The following is a 22,459-nucleotide window of genomic DNA, read 5'->3' as shown; positions in this document are numbered from 1 at the left end:
TCTCCTAATGCTGGTTAAAAATAGCCAAATTTCCCGTTAACCGCTAAAAAACGTGAGTTATGACGGCAAAAACGTCACATTGGCAACAATGCCTTTAAGAAATGTTGAACTAGTTAGTTCAAAATCTCTTCATTAAATCCTTAAGTCTCTTCATATATCTTGAGCTAAGATCTCTTTAGTAAATCATGGGCTATTTAGCTAGTTACTGATAATCCCTTTTGTTATAATAAATTCTAATACAGTTAGCCCAAGATTGCTTGAGTAAATCTTTTGCTATATAAATAAGTAAATCTTAAGATATTAATTTAAGAATTTCTTAATTATTCAGAAAACAATAACTTACCCATAAGCCCCAGCTGTAACATTTGAATTGCCATCCGCCTTAATCTTAAAATGATCAAACACAATTGTCACCTGTTCGTTCGGTTCGGCCAAGAACAAATACGAACAATTCGTATCCGACGGATAATTGGATGGATAGCGGGGACTATTCAGTTCGCCACGTTTCTTCGATGAACTGACATATGTAAAACTACAACTGCCATCGGGTGCCGCAGTGCCAGGTATTTTATATTCCGTTTCAAAAACATATTTACCTTTAAAGCCACGACCCATTAGTTCACCCGAACTGAAAACCATCGCTAGGCGTGGTCCATCACTAACAACACGTTGAGTTTCATTACCGCACAATTCATAATCGAATTTATCATAAGCATCGGCAGTTTCCTGGCCTTTGAGATAGATTTTCAAATAACCATCGGAACAGTTAGTTCTGCAACACGTAAATTAATTTTGTTTTATTTCTAACAATCATAGACTAGACTATTGACTAGACTATAGACTAGACTATGGACTAGACTATAGACTATAGACTAGACTATAGACTAGACTATAGACTAGACTATAGACTAGACTATAGACTAGACTATAGACTAGACTATAGACTAGACTATAGACTAGACTATAGACTAGACTATAGACTAGACTATAGACTAGACTATAGACTAGACTATAGACTAGACTATAGACTAGACTATAGACTAGACTATAGACTATAGACTATAGACTAGACAATAGATTAATATTGTAAAAGTTTAACTTACTCTTTATCCTTATCTTTACTTTCTACTCGCGGTATATTAAAAGCTGTAAACTCTAAACGTACGCGTTCCAAATGTTGGGCATCTTGCATGCCATAAATGAAATATCTATAAACAAAAAAGGATTTGAAATGTCAAACATATTTCTACAGTAAAGAAGTAAACAGTTTTCATCATTACTTACCTACAAACAGTTTTTGGTATATAAGGATAAGGATAATTTGGTGAGAGTACAAAACCTGTTGATTCCTTTCTCGACAATATCTTTTGATCACATTCTGAGCCACGTATGTGAATGCCATCATTTTCACCTTTGTTTTTTAACCAGTAGCGAAATGTTTGTTGTTGCATTGTTAAGAGTATTTTTTGTTGTTGTTGTGATTATGCATAAAATAGGTTCCAATTCAGAGAGTTCAGTATCAGTTTTGTTTTTGAATTTTTTTAGATTCAATAATGTTGTAGATTTTGTTATAGTTTTGAAAAGTTATAGTTTAAGGGGTAAGAGAGTAAATTTTGTTTTGTAATTAGTTTTAATGTATTTTAACCAATTGAAAAAATATTAATAGTAAAAATTTTTTAAATCATAGAAAGAATGCATCAATAATCTTCGCTTGGTTTGTTTTAAAAAAAAATTCAACACACACATACATTGAAGCTATTAAATGCAAATCAAAATAATCTTAAAGCTGAAATCTTAATGGGATTACGTTTAATAGAAAAAAATATTTAAATATCATTAAATGTTACAGGAACCAGGAGGTTTACACAGTGGGGCAGAATCAAATTTTTTAGAAAATAAATCTTTCATTTCTTAGCGACTGGCCCGTCCGTTTGGAATAACTTTTCACATTTGCGTATATCATGAGTATCCGAGTTTCAATTTTGAAAATAGACTCTACTATTGTTTTAGTAGAGTCTATTTTCAAACAAAACAAAATTTTTTGAAATTGGTTGGGAAACAAAAATGTGAAGTTTAAAAATTTGACATTTCTTTATTTCGTTTCAAAAAAAAAAAAAAACAGTTTCTGCTCCACTGTAGGTTGGTAATTCATTTAAATTATTAAGCAAAGGAAGAAATCTGGATTAATCTGCAGCTATATATTAACTAGAGAAATGTTGAGTTGGTTCAAGTGCAAGTTCAAATTTTCTAGGAAAATCTAGAGCTAATTTGCCAAAAGAAACCTTAAGCTAACTGGCTCAAGATTTAGTAAAAGAATCCTGATCTAACTGTATCAGGATTTAAGAGAGAGAGAGAGAGATCTTGAGATAATTTACTCAAGATTTCCTAAAGGAAATGTGAGCTATTTGGCCCAATATGAGCTTGTGTGGCTCAAGATTTGTAAAAAAATTGTGAGCTAACTCTATCAAGATTTAATATATAGATCCTTAGTTAATTTGCTCAAGATTTACTAAACGAAACGTGAGCTGAATGACTCAATATTTTCTTAAGATATGTTCAAAATTTACTAATGAAATATTGAGGCAATTGTTTAAGATTTACTAAAGAAATATTTAGCTAATTAGTTTAAGTAACAGACTCAATATTAGCAAGCAAGCAATCTTGATCTAATTGGCTCAATAATTAGAACTAATATTGAAATAAATCTTTAGCTAATTGTCTTATTTTTTGCTAAAGTAATCTTGACCTAATTGAATTGAAGAAACCTTAAGTTAACCATCTTAAAATATTTCTTGAGATAACACAAAAAATATTGGGTTAATTGGTTCCAATTATAATTTGAAAAAATTTTGAACTACCAAAACATTTGCTTAAGAAATCTTGTGGCAATTGGCCCAGGATATTCAAAAGTAATTTTGATTTAAATAGCTCAACTGATAAAATATTAAGTTAACTCTACTACGGAAATTTTAACTTATAAAGTTCAAAATTTAGAAAAGGAATCTTGAGCTAACTGGCTAAAGATTTTCTAAAAGTTTTTTTTTTTTTTTTTTTTTTTTAAGAAGTGATGTGTTAACCAGATTTTCTAAAAAAAATCTCGAGCTATCAGACAAGATGATGATGAAAATTAAAATAAATTTACAATAAAATAATAATTATCTAAATCAACAACTTTACAACATTAAATATATACATATGTTCAATTCACAATCGATGTTGTAACGTTGTATGCGTAGTATATCAGCAACTGCTGCAATAATGACTATGTTGTTGGTATTTTATATGTAAAAGCTCTATACAACTCCACACTAGGTCCACACTAGGAAACTTTTTTTGGGACATTTTTGATTTTGCATTAGAGAGAAGGAAATATCATTCGTCTCTCTTTCGCTGTACGGAGTTTCTTGTACTCGGAAACTTGCTTTGTATCGTTATTCTTCTCATTCGTACAATAACAAATCAATGCAAATAACACATAGTTTCTGAAATAAAAGTTTCTATGACTTGGTTTACACTGGGAAAATTTTGATTTTTCTGTGTAAGAAAAAGAAATATTAACCATCTCTTTCCCTCACACACAAAATAAAAAGTTTCCCAGTTTCAACCAGGTCTATGTTTATACATTAATAAAACAACAAAAGAGAACTAAGAAAAATTGCTCAACAAAAGTTTTCTAGTGTGGACCAGGATATAACGTAGGAGAGATAAATGATATTCTTTCTCTCTCACAAAAATCAAAAATTTCCTAGTGTGGACAGGAACTTTTTCGAATTTTGTAACAATGTTAAGTGTTGTCAATTGATTATTTCAGCGTATAAATAAAAAATTCAATTGATTTTGCCATAAAAAAACGATAAAGTGGTAACACAGAAATCACTATTACTACACTTTGGTAGATACAATGTACAACATGATTGTGAATTGAACAATAGACGTTACAAAAAATATATATTTCAAATAATATACTTACGTATAAAATCTAATTTAACAAAACTTTCACTAAATTCATAAATTCCTTTAAAACCACGATTTTGAGTATTTGCCGTACGTGACAAGGTAAAAAAATGCACAAATAGACTTGATTCGCTAGAATATAAAACTAAATTTCTTTGCTGTCCGCAATATGTACCAATTAATGCTGATGAATTGTCGGGACCATCATAGACTTTAACATAATCGAATGGGCAGCTAATTCAAAACGAATTTCAAAACAAAACAGAGAGAATTTTTTTTTTAGAAGAAATTTTATAATTAATTTTTTTTTTAATTTTGTTAAAATAAATGAAATAGAAAGCTTAACTTATATGTCTTAAAGTATATATTAATTATAAAGATATACTTTAAGTTAGCTTTCCTGCAAAATATTTATATAAAAGGTTTCCCTTTGTTTTTTTATAACATTTTTGTTAACATTTCTTATAACAGCTATTAATGGTACTCACTGTGGTCCACCAAAAAACAGATCAAAATCACGAAATTCTAATCTAACTCTTTGATTCGATTCACCCAAAAATTGATATGTACAAGACATATCCTTGGGATAGGCACCCGGATAGGTGGGCGATATTAAAACGCCCGTTTTATTTATACTCAAACTGGGTGTTATTGTATAGGAACATGGTGAACCAGCTATTGGTATACCAATTTCATATTCCGCTATTTTTGTTTTAGGAAAAAAGTTGAAAATATTTTTAATAAAAATTTCAAAATATTAACTTCAGTTATTTAAAAGAGTTAATTTTCCATTATAATACTTACATGCATTTATAAAACGAAATGTGCCTTCAAATAGATCGGGTGTGGTGATATTTTTATTTGTAAAAAACGAAATGGCAATGGCACGATACATGGAAATGCGTTGTCTAGGTGGTATTGTACCACAATAACGGCCACCAAATGGTGAATTTATCAGTTCTGCTGGTTCCGATGATTGCACTTCTGAGTATATATCCATATACTCATGAACACATCTAAAGTTTGAAAATTAAAAAAAAATATAAAAATATTTTCTAGAAAATATAAAATTTTAATTGTTTTTTGTTGTTGTCTTAAGAAAAATATCATAATTTAAAAACAATTTGCCCTAAACAGAATTTAATTTGAGGTTGTTTTCAAAATATGTTCATAAAATTGTCTTAAAACCAGTGTTTGCCAATTTTACGATATTCTCGACGTATTTAAAATGGAAATTTTGGTAGAAAATGCGTTTTAGCCATTAGTAGGAAATTTTAAGATATAATCTAAAGTCTGGTCTATAGTTTAGACTGCTTTAGATAGTTTAGTCCATAGTCTAGTCCATAGTTTAGTCCATAGTCTAGTCCATAGTCTAGTCCATAGTTTAGTCCATAGTTTAGACTATAGTCTAGTCTATAATCTAGTTCATAGTTTATTCTATAGTCTAGTCTATAGTCTAGTCTATAGTCTAGTCTATAGTCTAGTCTATAGTCTAGTCTATAGTCTAGTCTATAGTCTAGTCTATAGTCTAGTCTATAGTCTAGTCTATAGTCTAGTCTATAGTCTAGTCTCTAGTCTAGTCTATAGTCTAGTCTATAGTCTAGTCTATAGTCTAGTCTATAGTTTAGTCTATAGTCTAGTCTATAGCCTAGTCTATAGTCTAGTCTATAGTCTAGTCTAGAGTCTAGTCTATAGTCTAGTCTAGAGTCTAGTCTATAGTCTAGTCTATAGTCTAGTCTATAGTCTAATCTATAGTCTAGTCTATAGTCTTGTCTATAGTCTAGTCTATAGTCTAGTCTATAGTCTAGTCTATAGTCTAGACTATAGTCTAGTCTTTAGTCTAGTCTATATTCTATATCATATAGAAAAATCAAAAAGTAACCTTTGGTGAACAAAAAACTACCAAAAGTCGTCTTGTTAAATAGTTAGTTAGTCAGTTAGTTATTTAGTTAGTTAGTTAGTTAGTTAGTTAGTTAGTTAGTTAATTAATTAATTAATTAGTTAGTTAGTTAGTTAGTTAGTTAGTTAGTTAGTAAGTTAGTTAGTTAGTTAGTTAGTTAGTTAGTTAGTTAGTTAGTTAGTTAGTTAGTTAGTTAGTTAGTTAGTTAGTTTGTTAGTTAGTTAGTTAGTTAGTTAGTTAGTAAGTCAGTTAGTCAATTATACAAACAACCATTGATCTTAATTATCTCGCATAGTGGTGTACGGTACATAAAGACAAACAACAAATTACAATAAAACAAAAACTGTATATTTAATTCACTTACGATGGTAATTCACCAACGGCGGAACCGCTAAAAGATAAAAGAAAGTGGGAAAAATAATGTAATTAAATACAATAATTCAACATCAATGACAATTATATACATAATATTAAGTGGCACAATTAAACAGAAATGAATGTATAATTTAAAACCGTTAATTGTAGCCATAGAGAACAATTAAAAAGAAATACAACTGAATCATTAATAATATAAAAAAAATTAACAGCTTTTTAATAAAACTTTTTGGCATTGAATACATACTCTGGTGGATTTCCTCTTAGATTAAATGTTTTAAAAATGACTTCAACTCGTTGTCCAGGTCCTGCTAGGAAAGTGTATAAACATTGACGTGAATGATTTTTATGATTGTGCAACAGTGGAGCAGAAAATGTGCCATTTTGGGGGCCACCAATACGGGAGACAAATGTTTGATCGCATTCTGTAAAGAAAATTTTGAAATTTTTGAGAATTTTAAAAAAAGCAGTTTAACTTTAAAAAAAAATATATCAAAAACACTACTTCTTGAACAAACTTGAACTAAAATATTTAAACAGCCATTTAAGAGACATTCATTTAGAATATGATAATGTAGAAAATTATGCTATATTAAGGCTTTGATTGATGTTGTAAAATTATTAGCATATTTTTGAGTAATTTTAATATTTTAAATTATTTAAAGCTTACTAAACTATTTTAAGGTTTCTATTAAAAACCGCACAAAAGTATGCTAATGATTTGCAAATTATTTCAAGCCCAAAAGTCGACAATAGTAAAGATGTTGAAAATTCCCTTAATGTTTTTTAAGGGTTTCTAGGGCGTTAGAGTGTAACTGTTGGATTTTCTGGGGAAACGCACTAAACTAGAAGCAAAAGTTTAGTGTTTGTGTGTGAATATGTTAAGCTTTTATTATCTCTATACACTAAACTTAAAAATAAATGTTTAAAACTACAAATTAAAAAATTTCTTAAAAAAAAACGAAAAAGAAAACAATTTTCAAATTTGTAGAAACCTACTTGATGTTTTAGTTGGTCTCGGCAGCGTTTCCAAGAGAGCCACTACCGGTAACCTGGGTTGTGCTAAAGCCTGTAGATTTGGTGTTCCTCTTACCACAACAACAGAAGCCTCATTGGAGTCCACTGCCGAGTATTAATTGAATTTATGTAGCAGAAATTAAGGGGATTTTTTTATTTATTTTTTTATAAAATTTTTAATTAGCAACGAATTAAAGAGAAAAAGAATCAAAAAAAATTAAATGGTAAAAAATTTCAATTTCAATTTAATTTGTAGTTAATCAGTAGTTATTGAATTTAAGTCTTAAATTTGAAAATCAATTATTTAGAAATTTAACACGCATAGAGAGAGTGGGTGTATGTGTGTGTAGAAAGTAATATAAAAGTGTGTATATTTTATTATTGTGTTCATGTCATGTTTTGACAATTTCATATCATGACAGTAAATGTTTTTTGTATTCTCATTGTGTTTAATAATAAAATACATACAAAAGAATAATGTCGGATAATAAAATATTCAAAGAAAAATCGGGAGAGGGAAAATACTAAAAATGTTTATTAAGTTGTAGTGTATACACGTGCATATACATGCATAGACATTTTTGTCAGGAATGAATTGTAGGTCTATATGTACCATTATGGGCCGATTCTGTAGGAAGAAAGTAACACAATTTACTGATCCTGTGAGTGGTTGTATCTACAATGGATCAATACTCATGTTAGTTGACAAAATAATTAAACAGAGAGAGCCTTATATGAGATTTTGATTCCACCTTTCTAAGAACGTGAAACTTTACTGACATGATCATAATCGCATAGGCTAAGGTCGAAAGCTAAATTACTATAGTGGGGTTCAGAATCACTTTTTGAGTCGATTTATATGTCGCAATTTTCTCTTTTGCATTCTGTAAAATTGCCGATTAGTCTAAACTTTATTATATACTAGCTATACCCAGTGTGCTTTACTACCCTAAAAGCAATATAAATAAAAATCCACTAAACGATTTTGAAGATTTTTACTGCAGTATTTTTTCAGATTTACAATATATAAGAGATGTCAAGCAAATTATTGCCAGTCTACCCAGTAAAAACTTTCATTACCATGTAAGGGGTTAAAATGCTAAAATTTACTTACACAATAGAATTTTAAGTCATTATTTTAACACGGTGATGTCATTTTAGGCAAGTACCTACCACAAGCGATTACAAGAAATTAGAAAAAGTTGTCTTTGTAAATCGCATGAAAAAAACTTATACAGCATCTATATCTTTACTGGCAAGGCGACTAATGAATAAGAAAGTATTTATATAATACATTATTATTAAGACCTTATTAGACTACTCCTATGTAATCCAGGCGATATCTAGTAGTCATTAAAAGGTATGTTGTTAGGTAAGTAATTACAATTGAAAGCCATTACCCAGTTTTTGCTGGGTATCTATAAAAATTTTTAATAATCTAGCAGTTTTAAAGATATACAAAATTGTGTATTTAATTCATATATATCTCTTAATCTTCCCATGAGTGTCAAAGTTTTTCATGTAAAATTTGAAGGTTCTGGCTCTAATAGTTTCTCAGATATACACATTTTCACATTTAATTCATGCGGTGGTTTCAAACTCCCCACATGAAAGTCCGCCAGTTTTCCTCCAAAATGTTGAGATGAATATTTAAGTAATTTATTTAAAATTTGAAGAATCTAGTTGTATTAGTTTCCTAGATTAAAGAAATTTTGTATTTAAGTCATATGGGAGATGGCAAGTCTCCCATTGAATGTCCGCGCGTTTTACTCTAAATGTTTAGATGAATGTCAAAGTTTTTAAAGTAAAATTTGAAGGTTCTAGCTCATATAATTTTTCAGATATACGAATTTTTATATTTAATCCATATGGGGGCTTGAAGACCACACCCCCCATCTCGGATTAAAAGTGTGCTCGTTTTCCTCCAAAATATTCAGATGAATATTTAAATTTAAAGATTTTAGTTGTATTAGTTTTTAGATATATGAATTTTTGTATTGAATTAATATGGGAGGTGCCGTTCCGTTTTGTTCTAAATAATCATATTGACAGTAAAGTGGCTTCGACAAAATTTGTAGACTCTGTTATATTATCTCAAATATAAGGATTTAATATTTTCTTAATATGGGCGTGACTCCCCGCCCACTTGAAATTTCGAAATAAAAAGTAGCCTATTAATTATTAAAGACATACAGGAATATGTTGTAAAGAGTTAAAGAAAATCGGTTCAGTCGTTTAGAAGTCTATAACTTTCAAACATACAAACAAAAATCACATTCATGTATGTATAGATTCATGTTAATAATCTCTTTATTGAATTTATTTCAATTTAGATTTAATTCAATGCATTAATAAAAATTAAACTTTCCAGACCTGCAACATTCGTACTAATATTATCAAATTATTACTCGTGTACAATAATAAATTGTCATTGTATTCTAGAGCATGTGTGCTTGTTTCTACGTAAAATTGTATTATAACAAATTTCCGCTTACATATATCTGAGCAAGTTAGTATTTTTTTAACACACACAATTAAATAAGTTAAGAAATATACATATATGTACATATGTATTTTTATTGTGGTTTAAATTACCAGCAAAAACTCATTTATAACTTGAACTAATACCTCTTCCAACCGTCTACTACTAAAAACTTCTTTTTAACTGTCCTTACTTAAGCACTTATTTAACTAGTTATTAGTAAATGAACGTGATATATACTTGACTTCAGTGTCATTTTCATGTTATAGCAATGAGTTATTATAGTAATGAATAAATACTTAAAATGATTACTATTTCAATTCAAGTTTTTGCTGGGTATAACCTCTTTATTTAATAAAGTGAAATAAAACATTTGTATAAAAAATACTGAGAAAATTTAAAAATGTTTAATTTTTTTTCATACACATTTTTATAACGTTTGTCGTTTTATAAAATGAAATTTTAAATCTTAAAGACATTTTCAATCATTTTCAAAAAAAAACCTGCAATTGTTATTTATACAGCAAAACGTTAAAAATTAACACAAATTATTTGGAAATTTTACGGAAACAACAAAACTACAAAATTTCCTTGAAAAATTGCTGTTCTTAAAATTAATCGTTCAAACGGAAATCTACAAATTGTAATATTCCTCACTAATAAACAACACAATTTACTATTACAAAATTTTAAATCATTTTTCGCCTGATAAATTTAAAAGTAATTTCCAGAAATCATGTCACTCCATGTTTAGTTTTGTAATTAATATAAAGTGCTTTTTTCCCTACAAGCATCATTAAATTTTGCATAATACCACGCAAAAATAAAATTTCTTTCAACTAAATTATTTTTGAAGACATTTCTTTTTATTTGTGTGTGTGTCTGTGTGTTTTGCAGCACAATGTTTCCGCGTATAGATTTATTTTCCAAAAAATAGAAGATACTAGTAAAACTAAAAACAATATATATCAAAAAGTATAGTCCATAGTGTAGCCTATAGTCTAGACTATAGTGTAGTCTATTGAATAGTATATAGTCTAGTCTATAATCTAGTCCATGTTACAGTCTAGTCTATAGTTTATGTTATAGTCTAGCCAATAGTCAAGTCTCTAGTCTAGGCTTTAGTCGAGTCTGTAATCTAGTCTATAGTCTATTTTATTGTCTTATTTATAGACTAGTTTATAGCCTAGTCTGTAGTTTAGTCTATAGTCAAGTTTATAGTCTAGTCTATAGTATTTTGTATTGTGTAATCCATAGTCTAGTCTATTCTATTGTCTAGTCCATAGTCTAGTCTATTGTCTAGTCTATAGTCTAGTCTATAGTCTAGTCTATAGTCTAGTCTATAGTCTAGTCTATAGTCTAGTCTATAGTCTAGTCTATAGTCTAGTCTATAGTCTAGTCTATAGTCTAGTCTATAGTCTAATCTATAGTCTAGTCTATAATCTAGTCTATAGTCAAGGTATAGTCTATTACATAATTTAAATTTAGTTCACAACTTTAAATGATGGAGAAGTACTATCGATTATATAAGTTTGTGATATTTCTCTATGACAACATCCGCTCGAAGTTGTTTGTGTAAAATATTTTGCATTTTAAAACTGATTTTTCTCTTTTTTTTACGACCGCTTTATGCTGTATTCATAATACTTCAGTGACGTTCTGAAATCATTATGGGTTTTTGACTGTTAAAAAGAATTTGTTGTTTTTAGGTTGTGGTTATTAATGCTAGATCTAAATAAGTGAAGAGGAACGAATGAGACATGTACTTAAAATATGTGATTATTTGTTTTGGATGTTTTTATGCAAATTATTTGGGGGAATGAGAAATTATAATGATTACAAGGAATAAAAGAAACAAATTTCAATTTTCTAACGATAATACTACAGATACAAATACACTTTCATAGGTATGTATTCATAAAAAACAGATATATGTATGAACTTTTTAAGGGCGGTACTAAAACTGCTAACTAAAATTAGAAGAGATAGAATTTTTTTGCTTTTGTTTTGATTGCAAGGAACAGAACTAACTAACTAACTAACTAACTAACTAACTAACTAAAGAGCTGCTAACTATATTGCTAGATAGCAGCGTGTTAGTTATTAGTTAGTTTTTTTAAGGAATAACTAACTAACTAACTAACTAACTAACTAACTAACTAACTAACTAACTAAAAAACTAACTAATAACTAACTAACGTGTTAGTTATTAGTTAGTTTTTTAAGGAATAATGCCATAAGTGTTTATCGGTTTTAAAAAATTGTAAGTTGCTATCGTAAAAAATGTTTTCAATACACAGAAATAACACACAACTACTTCAGTACAAAAGAGTAAATTATTTTTGTAAAATATACTACATATTCGTTTTTTCTTATTCTTTATATTATTGAACTACACCAAAAAAACCAAATATCAAATAAAAATTTAAAACATTTTGTGTCATTGAAAATGCTAAATACATATAAATAACTTACACCCATACACTTATTTCCAAATAGAAATATACATTTTTAGTTTAAATACGACATAAACAGGATGTATAAAACCAAAAATTTGAGGTTTTCAAAAACACATTATTAATATTTTTACAATTGTTTAGTGTAGAGTCGTATTAGTGTGTTGACAATGTTGTCAAGTTGGTCAAAATGTTTATTTAAATGTAATTTGTTTTAAATTTAATTATGTTCTAGTTTACATTTGATGCCATTTTTATAACAAATGATACTAAAGAAAATGAAATTCAAACAAATTGAAAACTTCATATTTTACTTGTATAATATATCAAAAGATTGGTAAAAGTTTAATTAAAATACATTGAGTAATATTGATTAAATAACATTTTTTTTGTACATATAATTACAAACTGAAATTCCCAGTAAAGTCTCGCCACATAAATTAACACGTTTATAGATAACAATGTTACAATTGAATTAAAATACATTTTAAAAATAAAAATTAGTTTGTTAATTAATTTAACACCTTTAAACACTCATACAAAGTGACAGTAAGACAGACATTCGACAAAATACAGCAACAATTTTCATAACAATGCTTGAATACCATCAATTAACCTAGATTTAACAAATTAAAAAAAACCAAACTAAAACAAGCTAACAAAGGATAAATGTACCAACCAAGTTGTTGCCACAACCATCATATCTCATTGTCGTCGTCAACCAAAAACCGCCATAAACTAAACGACACAAAACCAACATTCAACTAAACAACATAATCATTTATCATTTTAGGAAACCATCATCAGCAACATTTTGCTACCAACAACAACAACAGCAACACCACTAATGCAGCAACACACTACAACACTAAAGTTATTTAAGCATTATTGCAGGCAGCTTTTAATATCTAGATTCTATTAGAAAATGTCAGCTGTTGTTGCAAGCGAAACGTAAAAATTCTCATACAAAATTGAATGTAAAATTTTGCCAACACACCTACATATATCGTAATAACTAACAGTGGGAGAAATTACATTTACATCTGACCTTAGAATTTCTTCATCACATCTGGGATTCTAGATATCGTTACAACAGCTGCAACACAACTTAATCTGACATTAGAATTTCTCCATCACATCTGGAATTCGAGATATCGTGCCTTTTTGAAACGTATAATAGCTTCAAACAACAACTTTATATAAAAATTTTTGAACGCCATCTTAAAGCCCATCAGCATTAACAGCTTAGCATCTGTTATTTGCTGAAATATCATCATTCGTTGAAGTTGACAGCGGGTCAGACAATGTTGAATCGAATCAGAATATGATTATGAGTTGATTGGACTTGAGTTGATTATAAGGTATTAATATCATGACCACGAGTTTTCAAACTATAGCCAAAAATATTTCGAATGATAATAAAAATATGTCATTTGATAAGACTTTTTTTTAAAGCTGATCAAATGGACTTTCTGATACGACATTTTATACATACTTAGCTAAAACATTGTAATGACTTGCAATTGTAACCACTTACCTATTAACATACTTCTTAATCACCACTACATATTGTTCTGATTACGAGGAAGTACTTTTATAACGTCTTATTTATAATGCTTTATATAAATATGTTTTATTTCATAATTCAATTTCAACTTGAAGATATAGAAGCTGTATATATTTCTTCAGTAACTATTCTTATTACTTGTAAGCGATTGTGGTAAGTGCTTGCCTTCAACGATATCAAAATGTTAATATAATGACTTAAAATGCTATTCTGTATGTAGACTTTAGCAGTCTAATTTAGCAAAAACTCGGTAGTGGGCTGTAGTTACAAACTAAAATCCTGGTTCGTATTCTTGCTGGATCTTTTTATTATTTGGAGCAAAAGAACTTCTTTGTAAGCGAAATTACAAGTACTTATTTAACTCCCTATTTGTAAGCGAGTGTAGAAGTACTTGCCTCTAATGTCATCAACGTGTTAAAATAATAATAAATTAAAATGCTAATGAAGAAGATGTGAGAAGAGCATTTTTTTTAGCTTTTTAACTGATTACTTTTCAATGTAAGTTTACCTACCTTACAACATAATTTTCAATACTACAATCAGGAGATTAACAATGACTTTTTTAACAATGACGTGCCCATTATCTTTAATGGTAATGAAAGTTTTTGCTTGGTGGTAATAAAAGCGCTTGCCGTGTAGAGCTTTCTTAAAAAGGATGTTTTTCAAAATTTCAATACTCTATATTTCAAATTACAGATGTGTTGAAGAAAATCTGAGACCAGTTTCCGATTTAGAGCTTAAACCTTTAGAAAAGTATTACTCAGTCGCAGGGTGTCAACTATAAAATAATAGAAATCATACGTTCTGGCGTTTTCATGCATTTAACAACACTGATTTATTTTATAAAAAATTTATTTATAATTTTTATATATATATTTTGAATAATAAGTTTTCAAAAATTTTAAAATCATTTGATTTATATATATTTTTTTTTGAATTTTCAAAACTTTAATTAGAATTTTTTTCTTTTCTGAAATAATTATAAAGATTTTTATTATTACAAAAGATCATAATAATTAATATCAATCATACGACTCGGTGTCTTCAATTTTCAAAAACATTTTAACATTTTTTATATATTTCTTTCAATTTTCAAATACTCAAATTAGAATTATTTCTTCTTTCTCTTTTGTGAAAAAATTATAAAGATTTAAGCTTTTATTATTACAAGAAATCATAATAATTAATATTAATCATACCTCTCGGTGTCTTTAAAATGTATTTTAAAGCAAATTTTTTTAAAAATATTTTGTGTTGTGAATTCATTTTGATATGTTATTAAAATGCATACAGATGCACTTGTCTCAATTATTTTAGGTTTTTTTTTTAAAGGACCTAAAACTGTTGTGGATTGTTGGACACAAATTAATATATTATTACCCTCTGTTTTATAAAAGGTTTATAAAACAAAATTTCAATGCGAGATTTTTTCTATAAATCGTTTATAAGAAGAAATTTTGTTTATAAGCAAGGCCTTTAGAATTGATATACTCCTATAGATTTGTTAATATAAACTTTCACAAGAACAAAATTGATTATGAGATACTTTCCATTTAAGGAACTAAATATACAATTTTTATCTATTTTTTCATCTTTAAACCACTGTGCACTCTAATTTTGTTATTACATTAAACAGAATATACAATTTACCTTGCTAGATAAATTATGTTAGCTGTTAATTGAAAATTACTTTAAAAAACAAATACATTTCTACACTGAAAATAATATATGTTTAAAATATTTTCAAATAATATAAGTGGGAAAATGTTGGTACTTTTTCGCTAATCAAATAGTACTTTAATATTGAACGTACAAGCATAGAGCGCGGATCCACGAGGGGGGGGGGCAATGTTCTCCCAAAACCGAAAAATATTCATACAAAATATACAAATGAGGAAAAAGGATGAAGAAAATACGTGAAAAAAAATCCCCTCCCCCAAAGCATTTAATAGTCCTTTTTTAATTTTCAAATAATCAGTTATGAACGGATATTGCATAGATTATTAAAATTTTGTTGTTTTTATTTTTAATTAAAAATCAATATTAGCTTCAGGATTAATACGAAAATAAAACGAACAGTTGAAAAATAAACATGTAAAGTGTTGTTCAATATTAAAGCACTTATCACATTTAGGCCACAAAAAACATCCCAGCAACAAAAAAGAACTTTTAAAGAAGCGAAAAAGAAGTAGAATTTATTCCATAAAGTGAACCTAAAGAATTTATGATTTTAATACAGGTTTATCATAGGAGGCAAATTCATTATATCTAAAGTCATTCTCAAGAAGTAATCTCGTTATTTTCGCTTCTTTGGAAGTCAATAAACATCACTTTCATAGAATGTAAACAATTGGCGATAAATGTTATTCATTTGGAAGTACTTCCTTTTACTTTTGCTGGGATGTTTTCATTTTATTTTGTTATTATTTCCAGGAATGCATTAATCCCGTAAATAAAGTATGTTTAGTGTATTTAAGGTCTATATAACTTGATTTCTGTATTGAGTGTAATTAAAAATGTGCAAATTTGATTTTATATAGAAATGCAAATGTGATTAAACGGATTGATAGTGAATAAACTAGAAATTAACATGACGTGATGTTTAAATTACATAAAATAATATACTAAAGGAAATTATTTTTTCCTTAAAGAGAAAGTCAAATTTTTTGTGAAAAATATAACATAATAAAAATAAACAAAACCAGAGCTTCTTCTACCCTTACCATGTTCTTTATTAAGTTTATTATTTATATAAAACTTATCGCTTTTCCGCTAATCTTTTGGGGTAAAAACCAACATAAATAACATTGTAAGTACATATAGGACATGTACTATTTCATGTACATTTCGTATGTAGAAATGTTTTGCTAGTACATATTTTCGACAGCACAAAGATAAAACAAACATAAAATAATGAAAATGAAAAACAAACTAAATTATTCTGTTCAAAAAAACACGTGTTAAAATAAATGTCTTTAAGGCATACTATAAATTTACGAGTATGAAAGTGACATTTAAGGTGGTGGCTGTGGTGGTGTTTGTTGTGCATAAATCCTCAGTTCACATTCAAACATTCAGACTCATAAAGAATCTTATTAAGACACGCACATTTCTACAACAATTTGCTGTTTAAGGAATAAATTCTTTTGTTTTTCATATGCATAAACAGAATATGATACAAAAGTATAAATATTAAGGTGGCTCCACGACAAAAAGAATTTAAAATTTAAGATTATACTTAGATTAGACTATAGACTAGACTATAGACTAGACTATAGACTAGACTATAGATTAGACTATAGACTAGACTATAGACTAGACTATAGACTAGACTATAGACTAGACTATAGACTAGACTATAGACTAGACTATAGACTAGACTATAGACTAGACTATAGACTAGACTATAGACTAGACTATAGACTAGACTATAGACTAGACTATAGACTAGACTATAGACTAGACTGTAAACTAGACTATAGATTCGACTATGTACTAGTTTGGTCTAATGCAAGCGTGTGCAGTTTTATATCTAGTAAATTACTATAATGTATTATTTTAGTGGTGTATTAAGAAAATTATACCCAAAGGTAATTAAAAAGTCAAATTCATCGTACTATTCTGAATGAACATAAAAATACAACATAAGAGAGTATGTTGTCTTAGAGCAGGTTATTATAATTGTGGTGGACAATTATTGTAATATATCAAATATTCAATACCACATAGTTAAACAAAGTTTTTTTTTTTAATTTTGGTACACTTGAAAAAAGTACACTAAGACGTATGAGTTTTGAAATATCATCTCTATTTTTGATGTCAATCATACGCCACATATCAGTTATCTTCTTATGGAAATGTTTGTGGAATTAATATAAACGTATTAAATGTTGCATTTATATACCAACAAAAATATTACATACATTATTTCATATTATATTTCACATAACCTGTGGCATTCTACAAACGTTGTTAAATATATTATTAAAGCTGTTTGAAATAATTAAAATTGTGTGAAATAAGTTTTATTAAAGGAAAAATCTAATTAAATATGACATGTAAAAAAAGTTTGATGTTGCGTTTAAGAATTTAATTAAAAACGTTAACAAAAACTTGTAAGAAAAAATTAAATAAAAAATATAATAATTAATTAAATTATAAATATTACTTTTTTGACAAACAGACAGTCGGTATATACGAACAGAAAATAAACAGCTCCATTACAATCACGCATGTTTCCAAAAAATACATGAACATGAACAGAAAGAACATACTTGAATGAATGAATAAAAAAGAAACAAATGGAAACCAAACTTACATAAATAAAAAGCCAAGTATGTGTACGTTGGTATTTGTATTACAATAGATATGAAGGGAATCAAAGTATAATTTATATTATTAGACAGTATGTTTCCAATTAAAATTAATTAATTTTTGATGATTAAAATTTTGAAAATAAAAAAAAACAACTATAAAAAACATTAGTTCTGGATCCATGCAATGCGAACTGCAGGGGTCTGTTTTAGTTCTTAAGTGTGTACATATATTTTATTTTGTGTGCAATATTTATTAGCACGTATAATGTGAAATTTCATACATTCACTCACACTCTTGTTAAAACAGCAAAAAAATGTACGTTTAAGCACTAACGAAAACTACAATAACAGCAACCATATGATGAGTGCAACATATGTATAGAAATATGTTGTTGTTAGTAAGATTATGTATACTTTCAACGCAATATGCATACATAATAAAACTTTCACTTCCAAACTTTCAAGAATCTTTTCTGAAAAATTTAATGATTTGTATGCTGTTGGCAAGTGGTTGTAGTTGTGGATATTTTATGCTTTTTTGTAAGTGCTGTGTCATTATAATATTAAATTTTCATGAGGATAAAATTAGTAAAGCTCAAAAGTGTACAGTAATACTAGCGAAAACTATATGCTTTTATTGTTTATCCTTAATAACATAAATAACATAATACTAGCGAAAACTATATGCTTTTATTGTTTATCCTTAATAACATAAAAAAACTTAAAACACAGAAATGACTAAGCGATGGTTTTTAGTTATTTAATTATTGATTTAGAATTAAACTCGAACTGAACTAGAACTGAACTAGAACCGAACTAGAACCGAACTAGAACCGAACTAGAACTGAACTAGAACTGAACTAGAACTGAACTAGAACTGAACTAGAACTGAACTAGAACTGAACTAGAACTGAACTAGAACTGAACTAGAACTGAACTAGAACTGAACTAGAACTGAACTAGAACTGAACTAGAACTGAACTAGAACTGAACTAGAACTGAACTAGAACTGAACTAGAACTAAACTAGAACTGAAATTTTTGTTTGTAATAAATGTAATAGAAATAAAAACCTAAATTATTTCTTTAAAAAATACAAGTTCTACTTAAAAAGTGTCTGCTTTGGTATATAACTATCTATATATAAAATGAATACTCTTCTTAACCACAGTTAGCTAAAAAAAGCTACATAATGAGTTTTATACCTTTGTGCATGACAAATGTAATGGTTGACCATATTACTCTTGCGTAGATACATACTTAAATAAGTAGCTGTAACAAAAAACTCAAGAAGAAACATTTCACAAACAATTTAATGCGGGAAATGTTAAAAGCAAACAGCAAATTATTTTTTTTTCACAATAAACAGGCAAAGAACATGTGATTAGAAAGTTTAGAGCAAAAAAGTCTCATGTATACGTGATGTTCGCATGGAACGAGAATTATGTGCTGGAGAATAAACATAAATATTTGAAATGGCTGTGCCTGTTACATACCGACATTGTTAGCCAGAGGGCAGTTATGATGTTGATATACATGTGTATACATATTTTTATTGCTGAGTATTAGAATGGCTCCCTTTTAAAATATGTGTCAAATGAAATATTAATTATGGTTTTACGATGTTTTGATGTTTTAATATTTCTAAGATAATTTTACATACTTTGAGATTAAGAAATCTTTTTTATTCGTTATTTTTTAAATTACATTCTACTTTTAATATCCCAACTTCATGATTGTTATATGTACAGTATTGGTTTTCCTTAAAGTGTAAAACTTTTAAATTCCCAGAGGTAAAATTTGTATAATATCAAACAATATTTTAAATAGATTTAAATTAGACTTTAAAACAAAATACAATTATATTTAAGGATCTTTTAAGGTCTTAGTTATTACTTTTTTGGTTACTAACGAATACTTTTTTCATAAATTAAATTGTTTTAGCAGTGTTTAAAAAAATAATTGTTTATTTTTTTTATAATGAATATATCATTACGAATACCATGCGAAATTTCAATTTGTTTTCCTAAAAGTTCCTTATTTAAATATAACAGTTTAGAAACATGACTTTGACTTTAGTTGTAGCAAATTTTCCTTTAAACTAATTACATTTAAATTGTTGTATGAAGCACGAAAAAGACAAAAAACATTGTATTTCAAATTAATCATTCTTTAAGATATCGAAAACTATACCATGAAACAATCATAATCGTTCTTGCATAAGTTGGTGAGAGTGTAAATTTTTACTTTGTTTTCCGATTTAATTTCCTTTTTTTACTAACAAAACTAACTAACTAACTAACTAACTAACTAACTAACTAACTAACTAACTAACTAACTAACTAACTAACTAACTAACTAACTAACTAACTAAATAACTAACTAACTAACAGAACATGTGATTAGAAAGTTTAGAGCAAAAAAGTCTCATGTATACGTGATGTTCGCATGGAACGAGAATTATGTGCTGGAGAATAAACATAAATATTTGAAATGGCTGTGCCTGTTACATACCGACATTGTTAGCCAGAGGGCAGTTATGATGTTGATATACATGTGTATACATATTTTTATTGCTGAGTATTAGAATGGCTCCCTTTTAAAATATGTGTCAAATGAAATATTAATTATGGTTTTACGATGTTTTGATGTTTTAATATTTCTAAGATAATTTTACATACTTTGAGATTAAGAAATCTTTTTTATTCGTTATTTTTTAAATTACATTCTACTTTTAATATCCCAACTTCATGATTGTTATATGTACAGTATTGGTTTTCCTTAAAGTGTAAAACTTTTAAATTCCCAGAGGTAAAATTTGTATAATATCAAACAATATTTTAAATAGATTTAAATTAGACTTTAAAACAAAATACAATTATATTTAAGGATCTTTTAAGGTCTTAGTTATTACTTTTTTGGTTACTAACGAATACTTTTTTCATAAATTAAATTGTTTTAGCAGTGTTTAAAAAAATAATTGTTTATTTTTTTTATAATGAATATATCATTACGAATACCATGCGAAATTTCAATTTGTTTTCCTAAAAGTTCCTTATTTAAATATAACAGTTTAGAAACATGACTTTGACTTTAGTTGTAGCAAATTTTCCTTTAAACTAATTACATTTAAATTGTTGTATGAAGCACGAAAAAGACAAAAAACATTGTATTTCAAATTAATCATTCTTTAAGATATCGAAAACTATACCATGAAACAATCATAATCGTTCTTGCATAAGTTGGTGAGAGTGTAAATTTTTACTTTGTTTTCCGATTTAATTTCCTTTTTTTACTAACAAAACTAACTAACTAACTAACTAACTAACTAACTAACTAACTAACTAACTAACTAACTAACTAACTAACTAACTAACTAACTAACTAACTAAATAACTAACTAACTAACTAACTAACTAACTAACTAACTAACTAACTAACTAACTAACTAACTAACTAACTAACTAACTAACTAACTAACTAACTAACTAACTAACTAACTAACTAACTTACTAACTAACTAACTAAACTAACTAACTAACTAACTAACTAACTAACTAACTAACTAACTAACTAACTAACTAACTAACTAACTAACTAACTAACTAACTAACTAACTAACTAACTAACTAACTAACTAACTAAGTAACTAACTAACTAACTAACTAACTAACTAACTAACTAACTAACTAACTAACTAACTAACTAACTAACTAACTAACTAACTAACTAACTAAGTAACTAACTAACTAACTAACTAACTAACTAACTAACTAACTAACTAACTAACTAGCTAGCTAACTAACTAACTAACTAACTAACTAACTAACTAACTAACTAACTAACTAAGTAACTAACTAACTTACTAACTAACTAACTAACTAACTAACTAACTAACTAACTAACTAACTAACTAACTAAGTAACTAACTAACTAACTAACTAACTAACTAACTAACTAACTAACTAACTAACTAACTAACTAACTAACTAACTAACTAACTAAAAACTAACTAACTAACTAACTAACTAACTAACTAACTAACTAACTAACTAACTAACTAACTAACTAACTAACTAACTAACTAACTAACTAACTAACTAACTAACTAACTAACTAACTAACTAACTAACTAACTAACTAACAAACTAACTAACTAACTAACTAACTAACTAACTAACTAACTAACTAACTAACTAACTAACTAACTAACTAACTAACTAACTAACTAACTAACTAACTAACTAACTAACTAACTAATCTATCTATCTATCTATCTATCTATCTATCTATCTATCTATCTATCTATCTATCTATCTATCTATCTATCTATCTATCTATCTATCTATCTATCTATCTATCTATCTATCTATCTATCTATCTATCTATCTAT

General features: G+C 27.6%; 1 protein-coding gene across 7 annotated transcripts in view; it reads right to left on the bottom strand.

The window, feature by feature from the left end:
• LOC111682707 (tolloid-like protein 1) overlaps positions 1 to 22,459 on the bottom strand; it is a 69,881-nt gene that overhangs the window by 13,360 nt on the left and 34,062 nt on the right. For 6 of the 7 annotated variants that reach the window (XR_006940637.1, XR_006940636.1, XM_046949215.1 and 3 more), the window contains exons 2-9: positions 6,477 to 6,654; positions 6,219 to 6,245; positions 4,759 to 4,970; positions 4,443 to 4,656; positions 3,971 to 4,188; positions 1,285 to 1,411; positions 1,104 to 1,208; positions 344 to 772 (exon numbers count right to left, since the gene is read on the bottom strand). Coding sequence is in view for 5 of the 7 variants with exons in the window: in XM_046949215.1 (XP_046805171.1) it covers positions 344 to 772; positions 1,104 to 1,208; positions 1,285 to 1,411; positions 3,971 to 4,188; positions 4,443 to 4,656; positions 4,759 to 4,954 (1,289 nt within the window). In the remaining 2 variants the exon portion in view is untranslated. Of the gene's footprint in view, positions 1 to 343; positions 773 to 1,103; positions 1,209 to 1,284; positions 1,412 to 3,970; positions 4,189 to 4,442; positions 4,657 to 4,758; positions 4,971 to 6,218; positions 6,246 to 6,476; positions 6,655 to 7,228; positions 7,336 to 22,459 lie in introns of those variants that run through there. The other variant, XM_046949213.1, reaches the window with a different exon arrangement.

Source organism: Lucilia cuprina, chromosome 4 (assembly GCF_022045245.1).
Source record: "Lucilia cuprina isolate Lc7/37 chromosome 4, ASM2204524v1, whole genome shotgun sequence".
Taxonomy (NCBI): domain Eukaryota; kingdom Metazoa; phylum Arthropoda; class Insecta; order Diptera; family Calliphoridae; genus Lucilia; species Lucilia cuprina.
This window is presented reverse-complemented; position numbering and strand designations above follow the sequence as displayed.